Source organism: Amphibalanus amphitrite, unplaced genomic scaffold (genome assembly GCF_019059575.1).
Source record: "Amphibalanus amphitrite isolate SeventyFive unplaced genomic scaffold, NRLGWU_Aamphi_draft 000756F_arrow, whole genome shotgun sequence".
In the NCBI taxonomy this organism is placed as follows: domain Eukaryota; kingdom Metazoa; phylum Arthropoda; class Thecostraca; order Balanomorpha; family Balanidae; genus Amphibalanus; species Amphibalanus amphitrite.
The window spans coordinates 341694-353146 of record NW_024882250.1 but is presented as its reverse complement, the minus strand read 5'-3'; the positions used below and the strand labels follow the sequence as shown (position 1 = coordinate 353146).

At 49.8% G+C, this 11453-nt stretch overlaps 2 protein-coding genes across 2 annotated transcripts; one reads left to right on the top strand and one right to left on the bottom strand.

The window, feature by feature from the left end:
* The first annotated feature begins 3011 nt into the window (after window positions 1-3011).
* LOC122365658 (engulfment and cell motility protein 1-like) lies at window positions 3012-8895 on the top strand. The gene is given in 7 exon segments (XM_043337065.1): window positions 3012-3854; window positions 3856-4777; window positions 5027-5085; window positions 5087-5147; window positions 6317-6492; window positions 6831-6961; window positions 7324-8895. Coding segments are annotated over 7 exon segments (2295 nt in total). The 5' UTR covers window positions 3012-3066; the 3' UTR covers window positions 7482-8895.
* On the bottom strand, window positions 8864-10969 carry LOC122365660 (D-aminoacyl-tRNA deacylase-like). Its single transcript, XM_043337068.1, has 4 exons — window positions 10766-10969; window positions 9980-10070; window positions 9464-9699; window positions 8864-9109 (listed from the first exon to the last, which is right to left on the bottom strand). The coding sequence occupies exons 1-4, from the start codon at window positions 10806-10808 to the stop codon at window positions 8988-8990; spliced, it is 492 nt and encodes a 163-aa protein (XP_043193003.1). The 5' UTR covers window positions 10809-10969; the 3' UTR covers window positions 8864-8987.
* Between the last annotated feature and the right edge of the window lie 484 nt (window positions 10970-11453).

Sequence of the window (11453 nt, the reverse complement as noted above, 5' to 3'; positions counted from 1 at the left end):
TCAAAATTTGACCTCACTTGACCTGACCTTGACCTGACCTCGACCTGAAATTCATCCAGAGGTGGTCCATATCACTTATTGAGTGTGCCTATTGAATTCTATGAGTAAAATGACCCATAAAACATGTGTCGCACATGCCCTTTTCTATATTTTGTTTTTTGGTGACCTGACCTGACCTGACCTGACCTTGACCTTGACCTCTGAATGATGTTGTATGCAACGAATATTGTCTTGGTAGCCTAAGAACACGTTTTGGGCGATCAGTCTCAGTCCATGACTCCATTCTTCGGCAACTACGGTGCAAGGCCGATACTGTAGAAACTTGCAATTTGTACCCTTGACCTGACCTTGACCTTGACCTCAAACTTTAAATTAAGTACATGTTTTTAGTAGTTCGTGATGAGAGCTTTCGATTGGCGTTTGAATTTTCCAAATCGGACCATTAGTTTGGGAGATAACAGGGGGGGGTAAAATTTACCCCCCCCCCAGCCCCGCGCGTTCGGCTGGAGACCCCAGCCCCGCGCGGGTTAAACCTTGTCACCATCAAATTCCCTAGTCGTGCATGAGGCAACTATTCTGTTTCTCGTATCGGGACTTGAGAAGTCGCCAGTGGCCGCTTTGCCTCAGGGATGGGGCAAAGTGGCCAATATGCTATAGGTTTAAAGTTTTGTCAATATCTCCCATATGTGAACGCCTTTGGAAATGAAACGCAGTTGGAATAAAAGACAATTTAATAGGGATCACATTGGTATAGAAAGAATCTTTCCAAGTTTAAAAATCAAGCGTCAGCATCGTTAGAAACGTTAGGGTGGCCGCTTTGCCCCACTCTCCCCTACCTCAGCATGCAACACGTCACCCAGGTTTGTGCCATTTACACACACATTCTGCATAGGTGCTGTGAAATTGTTGTCATGCAACATGGGACAGGCCACATTCACATTATCACTCCAGCATGCAGTTTGTAAAAGCGATTTGCAGGCAGCATGGGCAAGCTGGGCCCCATCCACACCTTCCATGCGAAGATATCCTAGCAATATGTCTTTTACTCTTTCATTTAGTCAGACTGTACTCCCGTGATCAGCTCGATCACTCTGTCCTGCCTCAGGGTTTGGCTGCAGAATAACGACCCTTCCTCTCTGTATACGGACAGTCTTTCCTTCCTCTCGGAGCCTCTTCGCCTCAAGTCGCAGCTTGCGGTCCTTCTCCCTCCTCAGGGTCCTGTCCGGAGAGAGGAACACCCCTCGGTACCTCTCACTGTCTCGCAGCTGTGGAGCCATCCTCAGTATGTCCCACTTTGTCCCTTCTTCGACCAGTGAAACTATCAGTGGTCGTGGTCGATCCTGCTGCCTTTTCCCTGCCCTGAAGACCTGCTTGATGTTGGTTGAGATGTGCAGCTCTTCCCGGATCATATTCTTAAATGCCTCAATGTCCTTCTCAGTTCTTCTTTTTGGGTCATCGTCCACACTCTCTGGAAGGTTATGCACCACAATATTTTGCTTCCGCCTTTCCTTGTCAAAGAAGTCACCAACAGATTTGACCAAAGTCTCGCCTGATCCAGACTCTGCTGTAGTTCTCACTTCTCTTGCCGATATGGCCTCTATCTTGGCTCCCAGTGACTTGATTGCCTCTGCATAGGTTCTCCTCTGCTCTTGTTCTGTAGAAACAACTACTTCAGCTTGATCTTCCTGGCACTTGATCTTTTCCTCAATGCGGAGCACAATGTCTGATACTTGCTTTGTCTGCTCCTCACAAGACAGGTGGCATGCTTTGATCACGCTTGCCTGTTCTTCAAACTGCGTCTTGAGATCATTATACACTTCTTCCTGCACTCTACATAGGTCCCTGCTGCTACTTGCTACACCCGCAACTGCTCGTGCCTGGTCCACCAGCAGCTCCTTGAACTCGGTCAGGGATCTCCCAACCTGCTCTGAGAGGTCCAGTCCTGCCCGTGTAACAAGGGATGGGATGAGCGCCTGGCAGAATGAACAGACCCAAAATATCTTGAACCTGCTGAGAGCATCAAACTCCTCGGCTGACTGAAGCTGACACATCATGTGGTACCACCTGTTGCAGACATCACAACATATGCATGTGTCCTCCTTAATCTCCTTATGGCAAGCCTTCCCTGAACTACCACGGCAAATAAGTTCATCCTCCTCCTCCCCCATCTGTCCATCTCTACCTCCCTGATCACTTCTGGCTCCATCTCCACCTTGTTTACTTCCACGCAACATGAAGGTTACCTTCTTTGACGAACCTGGCGCAGTCTTGGAAGAGGCCAGTTTGAGTTTACCTGGCACTTTATCTCCCGCTTTTGCTTCAGGCATGAATATCCAATGCTCTGTTACTTTCCAAAGCAACAACAACAAAAATCTTGCAGATTTATGCACAAATCACCCAAGTTTGGAGGACCAGTGGGAGGACAACCGATCGGCAAGGAGGCGGGAACCTAACTCAACCTTATCTTATGTTTTTTACAAATTCAATTTGGGGTCCAGGGGCAAATGACGATTTTCACCCAAATCTGAATTTTGCTGAGTACAAACTCAATGAAAGAATATTGAAATCATTTATATCACCTACACAGTAAAGGGTGCTGGTGACAACATGTCAAGTGATGTCAGCGTAGGCTACACTGACATGTTGCCACAGGCATCCTTTGACTTGTTTTTGTTTTTCTTGCAATTTTTTTTTCAGTTCCATTGATGTGTCTCTTTTTAAGTTGACAATCAGCTATTGGTGGTGGCACAACCCTAGTTCTATCTTCTATAATCTGTTGGAACCATGTCTTGTGAGGCACCAACTGGGTTGATAAACCGAATGGCCGTATAGTTTGCCTTTTAGCTCCATATTTATTACCAGTACCATTGAGCTGGGAAATAGGTACCTACCTACCTACCTTACCCTTCGTAGTGAGGGGTGGAACAAGATTACTGGGCGGAATGAAGCAGGTGTGGTTGCCACTCCACAAGTATTCCATTTATGCATTGACTCAGCAGTCGGCTGCTGCTTTCTACATTAGTCTCCGGTCTGGTTACAGGCGGGCCGCGGGCCGTCGGTGCCACCATGCCGGAGTCCAGCGACGCCAGTGTGGTGAAGATCGCCGTGCAGATGGACGGCAAGCAGCCGATCCTCACCGAGTTCGACCTGCGACTGCCGCTGCACAAACACGTCCTCGACCTGGCCAACAGCTGGGGCCTCGCAGACTCCACGCAGTACGCCCTCAAGTTCACCGACAATGCAGAGCGCTACATCACCGAGAAGAACAAACTGGAAGTGCGCAACGGTTCGGTGCTGTACATGGACGTCTCGCCGGCGCGGGCCTCGGCCGCCATCGTGCAGCAGCTGGGCCGCCAGTCGCCCGACATTCTGGCCGCCGAGGGCCTGGAGACCCTGTGCCGCCTGAGCACCGACCCGACGTTCGCCGCCGAGTTCGTCTGCGAGCAAGGCCTGCAGCTGCTGGTCGCCGGCATCGAGCACGGCCGCTTCGTGGACGCGGCGCTGGCCAACGCGCTCACCAGCTTCCTGGAGCTGATGGAGCACGGCATAGTGCTCTGGGACAGTGTTGAGCCGAGCCTGGTGTCGCGCGTGGCCTCCGAGGTGAACCGGCTGGCGGCCGAGCACGCGCCCAGCCGCGCCGCCGACCGCACCAGCCGCATCAGCGAGCGCTGCAGTCAGATCGACCTGCAGACGCCGCCCAACCGACTCAGCGTACACAGCCAGAAGACGCTGCGCGCCGCCCTCGCCATCCTCGAGAGCGTCATCGTCAACGTGCCCGAGCGGCACGAGCTGATCGGAGACGAGATCGAGATGTCGCGGCTGGTGACGCACCTGCAGCGCTCGGACGCCACCGTCCCAGAACGCGCTGGCGCTCATCAACGCGTTGTTCGCGCGCGCCGACGGGGAGCGCAAGGGAGAGTACACGACCATGCTCAACTCCAAGGGCTTCCGTAACGTCATCCAGACGTATGTGATCAACCTGAAGGGCGGCAACGATCTGGGCGAGGAGCTCGCGCACCAGCTGTACGTGCTGCAGACGCTGAACCTCAACCTGCTGGAGACGCGGATGCGCACCCCGGTGCGGCCCGAGGACTCGGACGTGCTAGATAAGATCAAAGAACTGCGCAAGCTGGCATTAGACGACGAGACCAAGGGCTCAACCAACCGCAAGCCGGGAAGTTTCGCCAAGGACTACCAGCAGCTCGGCTTCCAGGACGGCATCAACCCGGCCAACGACTTTGGCGCCACGCCGCCGGGGGTGCTGGCGCTGGACTGCATGCTGTACCTGGCGCGCTGGCAGCGCGAGCTCTACACGCGCCTGGTGCTGGAGAACTCATGCGGCTCCGACCACGAGTGTCCGTTCGGGCGCACCTCGATCCGCCTGGCGGCGCTTCTGTGCGACATCCTGAAGGTCGGAGTGCCGCCCTCCGACGAGGGAAACACCTTCTATCCCATGTTCTTCACGCAGGACAGGCCTTTTGAGGAGTTCTTCTGCATCTGCATCAATCTGCTGAACAAAACGTGGAAGGAGATGCGCGCCACGGCGGAAGACTTTGACAAGGTGATGTCGGTGGTGCGGGAGCAGATCACGCGCGCGCTGCACGGCGGACAGAAGCTGGCCGACGGCGGCGGCGGCAAGCACGAGCCGCAGTCGCGTCCGGACCCGCCGGCCACGCTGGAGGCGTTCCGGAACCGGCTGAACACCTACCTGACGTACTCTCAGATCAACGCCATCTGGCAGCAGGAGCAGAACACAAAGGAGGAGTGGGAGAGCCAGGTGAGCGCGCGGCCGACCGACCGACCGGCGGCAGACCTTACCATGTAGAAATGTAGCCGTATGTGGCTGCTAACGCCAATTTAGCGTTTGAGTCCGGACATCAGCGTGATATCTGTTGAGATTGCTGTTGCTTATTCTTAATAGACTGTTAACTGGAGCAAATAATAAATCCCTTGCTTACTTATCTTGTCATAAACTGACTGAATTAATTCCTAACAAAGTGTATGTGCGCTTGCTCGTTTGTTCCAGGCGCGGCCGATCGTGGAGCTGCGCGAACAGATAACGCCCGAGATGCTGGAGCTGATCCAGACAGCGCCTCATCTACATGGTGGAGGGCACGCGCTTCACAAAGTACACGGCGCGCGGACAGGTGCGGCCGCTGCCTTCTTTGCGATAGAACGAGTCAATATTCTTAGAGGCTTTGAAAGTATGAAATGTTTCAACACATGCTTAACCCGGCAGTTGCTGGGGTATTTCGCCACCCACCGTTTGCTGGGGGGGGGGGGGGCGTTAAACGCCCCCAGCCGATAACTCGAGAACCAATAGGCGCAGCGAAACGCACGAGGCGGCAAACGAAAGAGCGCGACGTGACGCTTCAGATGAGTACTTTAAAGTTGAATTTTGAGGTCACAGGTCGGGTCAAGGTCAGGTCAAACACCTGAAATCGGGCTTGCAGTAGCATGGACTTCAGGACTTTGCAATGGGCGCCTCTCGCCATAAACTCTGTCAAAACGGTGCACAATCCATCTTATAAGGCCTACAAGAGTGTCAGCTCCATGTAGGGGTCAGTCAAGCATAGGTCAGGGTCAAGGTCAGGTCAACCGGATAGGCACATATCCCCGAAAATCAAAACTGATATTCGCAGCCTGTGACACATGTTTTATAGGTAATTTGGGGCGTAGAACACGATGGTGACATTTATTTTATCATATGTGTACGTGTTTGGCTCAAAAAGTTCAATTTAAGAAATTCATGTATCATGGTCGTGAAGTAGTCACGAAAAATTGCCAAGATTCAGTTCAAGATTATGGAAAATGCGGAACGATAATCAATAATCGAAGATAGCCATTTGATTGATCATGGTATTGGCAGTCTAATGGCGTTTACAGCATGTCTGTATGTCTATTCTGTGATTTTATATGATTTTTTGAACATATGCCGTTTTTGGTCGAAAACTCAGAAATCATGACGTCACTAAAACCTCGATATCTCAAAAATTTACCGACCGATTTTTTTGAAACTGTGTCACAATAAACTTCAATCAATTCCCTACAGGTACCCAAAATTTGGCGCGCCTGCGGCGCGCCGTTTTTATGCTATGGCCCGGCGAAAAAGTGGGGGCGTTTAACGCCGCCCCCCCCCCAGCAACTCGCGGGTTAACTGAATGATGGGAACGTAATGCGATTTGTCAGTCAATTATCTGATGCACGACGGGTCTGTTGAATATCGAGCTGGCCATTCCGTGTCGAAGTGACATGTGTAACACGTACACCTCCAAATATCTTAGTCTGTTCTGACCACTCGTCGATGCGGTTTTAGCGTGTGAAGGATAAGTTCTGGATGGTGCGTCTGTCGCCGAACCACAAGGTGCTCCACTACGGCGACTGCAGCGAGTTGGCCACCCCGACGCTGGACGAGCTCACCAACAAGCTGGCCGTGCACGAGGTGCGCGCGCTGGTCACCGGACGCGACTGCCCGCACATGAAGGACAGCAAGTACGTCCCAGTCGCGGGAGTGGGTACCCTCATGGGTGTCTGAGAGGTGGGCACTTGCAAGGTGCTGGGCCTAGGATCTCCTAAAGATCATATCCAGCCTATCTATTGAGTACACCATACCATTGGATTGACTTTCGACTCGACATAGGAATCTGAGGAGATATATTGCATTCTTATGAAATGCTGAGTCAAGCGACTGAGACTCTAACTGTTGCATCCGTTTTTCGATCATCAGCTCAGCAATTTACATTACACACTTGCCCTTTCCGCACACCCTAGCCCCAGGCAAAGTGTAGCTGGACACACGTACACTGACCGTGTGCTCCTATCGACTGCAGGGGTAAGAAGTCGACCTTCCAGCTGGCGTTCTCGCTGCTGTACGAGTCGCCAGAGGGCGGCTCGCTGGACTTTGTCGCTCCCGATGGAAAGACGTTCGACTACTGGACAGACGGCATCAACGCCCTGCTCGGTGAGCAATTCACTCTCATTAACTTTTATTCAAGTCTACAGATACCGGAGAGCGAAACAGCGCCTGCGTGCGGTCATGATGCGTATTGAAGTGCGCTATGGTTGATTGTCTAAATGAGGTGATATTCTTTCATGTTCACTCCTGAATCAGACATAGGAGTCCATTTATTAGAGGCGTGTGTCGTTGGCTCCTTTTTTCGTTTAGGATTATTCTTGGTATATTGAGCTTCAGGGAAGGTATTTTTTTTTGCAGTCATCTGGGGGTCAGATGTATCCGCTGCACGTCCATGAGACCCTCTGTGGCTGTTTTCAGCTCAGTTCGTGTCGATCAGATTTCTCCACACGTTTTCCCTGTGTCGGCAGGCAAGAAGATGAGTTCGGAGGAGGCGCGCCGCGACCTGGACATGCTGCTGGCCATGGAGATAAAGCTGCGGCTGCTGGACACGGACGGCCTGGAGATCCCTCAGGAGCCGCCGCCGATCCCGCCCGACCCGCCCAACTACGACTTCTGCTGCGACTGAGCGGCGCCGCACCCGTCTCCCGGTCAGTCCTGGTCCGACCCGCGCCGCCTCCTACCCTCCCCCGACCGGCGGCCCCTCTCCCCCCCCCCCGACCCAGTCCAGTCCGCCGGCTCCCCTCTGTCTCAGTCCGACCCCCCGGCGTCCCGTGGCGACAACCGCAGTCTTCCTAGGAGCACGTGCGAATCGGAATGTGAGCTCGAGAGAAGGGGGTTCGTGGAAAATGAGTTACCACGCGCCTCTCTTTTTGGGTGAGCCTTGCGAGGAAGCTGTCATTTAAGTTGTCCTGTGCTGGCATTGCACAGGTGACACCTCACTTTAGTGGAATTCATTGATATAGCGCAACAATGCCGCATGAATTAGCGTGAATGGTATACGTGTTTGCTTCCTCGAGTTGTCAGATTTAGTTGTCACTAGCTCAGCCTTAACAGTCTACAACTGCTGGAGCTTAGGTTGCAAATACCATGCTTCGTTGAGCTTGCCAAAAATAAGATCTCACTATCTGTGGATTGATGAATAGGCGTGCCATTGTGCAGCCCCCACCGGCATGTTGTGCTACAGTCAAGCTCATTGGTTTGTTCATTTGTCAGTAATGTTGATTCGACGGTACATTACCATTATTTGGAGCGCGAAATGCAGATGTGCACCACGAGATAATGCTGAACCACGTTCGGGACCAACTCTGAATCCTATCCACGGTTGCAATAATAATTCATGTTAGTCATTTGTAGTACATTTCGGAAGCTTAACTTCATGGAGTCGTTTAAACTATATTTTGATGTTGAATTCAAACCATTTTCCAATGGCTTTGACCGCTCAGTGCTAGTCGGATTCTGAGACATCAAGTGAAAAAATTATTTGCGTGAGTGTGCCGCGACTTCGTTCCCATAATTAGTTGATAGTCTGAAAACTATTATAAAATTGCATATTTATCATGCGCGAGGCGTGCTTTGCTTTTACGTATAAGTGCTTTGCCCTTTTTAGCTTGCATGAATTCTAAGTGGAATACTGAAACACCCAAGAGATTGCAAAATGGAAGCCTGGCGCTATATTTGATCCGTCATGGGGTCATTCGCACTGAGGTCAAACTGAGCTTATTTTTATAAGCCTTTAGCATGCTCTTTAGATGCGTACAGGCTTAGTCACGTTCTTAGCTTGCGTCGACTGTTAAGTGGTTATCATTTTCTGTTTGCGAATTAGAGCGTTGTTGAAAGTGTCCCGTGATTTCTAAGTCAACTCGTATCCAAACTAAGACATCCCATCCTCGAAAGTGGCATGAACTGGTTGCGTGATGTGGGGACTGAAGCATCCCTGTGCTTCATCAGTCCTGATCATTTTATACGATGGTTTGCGAAGAGATGCGGTCTTGATACACTGTACGTACATATGCGTATAAATATATTTTAAGTTTTATCAATTGGACCTGTGAAGGTAAAACAACAAGTCAGTGGCGACGAATCATCTCAAGCGCAGTGAATGGGTCGAATGGTTGCTTCGACTGCGGTCGGGTCAACTCGCCTCGGTGTCGCCGGCTTTGCTGTCCGCGCCTCCAGACGATGGCGACTCCAGCGTGATTGTAACGGGCCCGTCGTTCTGAATCGAGACCTGCATGTAAGCCGCGAACACACCATCTGAAAAAGGAAACTCGGATAGTGAGGGTGCCGTTATTGGATGCACATCACTGCGGTGGGGGAGATGCATCGTATTTCTCATGACATTTACCACCAGCGAAGATGGCTACATCTAACAATGTTTCTGAATTGGTGCTCTCACTCGACCAAGTGCAGCCTGCCGTACACCGGGTCCTTTGGACGAATGTGCTCAACATGAGCTAAGTAATGAGCGTTTTGTTTGTCTCTAACGTAAGTGTTGGTAATTTCGCCCCAACCATCCCTAAGATATGTATGATCGAACCACCTCCTGGAAAATGACTGGACCTCCCGGCGGACACGGTGCAGACGGGCGGGATGGGGTCTTCGTCTGACCTTTGACCTTGTGCTGGCTGTAGTCGGCTCGGAGCTGGTCCACCAGCTGCTGGTAGAGCTGCCGCGCCTCCTCGCCGCCCATCGCGTGCCGGTAGTCGGGCTTGTTGCCCTTCAGCTGGCAGTAGAGTGTGAACTGGCTGACGCAGAGCAGCTCGAGGCCGGCGTCCCGCACGCCGCGCGCCCACCGCCGCCCCTCGGCGTCCTCGAACACGCGCAGACTCAGCAGCTTCCGGCTCCTGGGGGCGGAGCGAGGCGTCAGCAGTTGACTTAGAATAAATATTTCAGATTAAATTTAAACTGTTGATATTGATAATGATGTCATGATATCTACATTTATGCTTTTGGGCTATTTCAGGAAGGTGAGATAAATGCTGTTTGCTGTGAATATTCCATGCACAAATCTAAAGCAGCAAGTGAATGACAATTATGTTCCACAATAAATAGCTCATTATATTATTTGAAGATTCACAAAATGAGCCTTAAGACCGAGCTCCAGACAGCCACATAGATACTCACATATATTCAACATCTTTTGTTGTATCATGCTTGGATAGTCCAACTAGGACACATATTCCCTTGCCAATTTCACTGATCAGCTTCCCATCAACTGAAAAATAGGACATGGATGACAAAATGATTTTGGGTGTTAGATGCCAGTCTTGACTCAATAATCTACTGGCAATGGCAACCTTAACTTTGGCAGTATGGCTAGGGTTCCTAAAATCTTTCACCAGACGTAGTTGTTGGATGTTGGGTAGGTAAGGTACATTAAGCCTATAATGTTAGGTTAGGTACATTTGATGCCTTATGGTTCAGTTTTAAAGTGAGTTGGCATGCTATATAATTACTAAGTATGATAATCGAGGCAGAATGTTTATGAACACAGGTGCTTTAGCCACAAACCAGTGGTTTGGATTTACTGAGTTTGGGTTGGTTTATCTTACCTCAATGGGTTATTATCATATTTGTGGAACTACCTAGCATCTAATTTTGAATCAGGGCATGGAAAATATGGCCAACCTTATCTGCAGCATAATCAGAGTGAAAAAATCTACATTGTATGTCTATTGACCACGTAAGCCTGCAAACCCGCGCAAGGAACATACACATTGGTGACTTGGACTGTTCTGACTTCTGAGTGAACCCACTCATTTCTATAATAAAATGCATCTTAAATGTTATAATGAGATGAAACATTTCCCCTTTATTGTTATCATTATCTTTTCAAAAGGTTGACTGTTTGTATGAGTAAGGTAGGTAAACTGAAACACCTCCTAAAAAACTGGTATTAAAAAAACTCACCTGAAACGCTTGCATGGGCAACCCTCTGGACTACTACCTTCATGGTCGCTAAGAAATATGGTGCCTTCTTTTCCTTGCTAAAAATATTATATCTGAATGCGATAATATGTAGAAAATACGTGTTTCACTTTAGCTTGTGTATATCTACTATATATCTAGCCAATGAATGTTTGATATATTTACACTTGTGCTGCGCCGGAAACTGCCTGTCGCGCGTAGTATTTGACTCATTCTCTGTTTCTATTTTGCTGCCTTTTTGCGACACTGCCGGGTAGCAGCAAATGAAAGGCGGACGCCTCGAACTTTGAAGCCGTTTTATGGCTAGTTAGTAGTTACTAGTTAGACAAACAGATAAAATGTTTTTTTGTTTGCATGCACCTCCTTAAGGCCTGGCTACACTATGCGTTTTCTTCGTGCGTTTTTTGCGTGTTTGCGTGTTTTGCGTGATATCGTTCTAGAAAAAAGAACGATATTACGTTTTTGTGATGTTTTTCACCTTAATTTTAGTTACATAAGAGTTATATTAGATTTTGTATATAACCAAAGTAAAAATTATATTGTTTATAACTTTTTTCCTAGAACGATATTACGCAAAACACGCAAACTTGCAAAAACGCACGCAGAAAACGCATAGTGTAGCCAGGCCTTTAGGCTCATGCCTAGATGTCTGGTTCTAAAAAGAAGATGC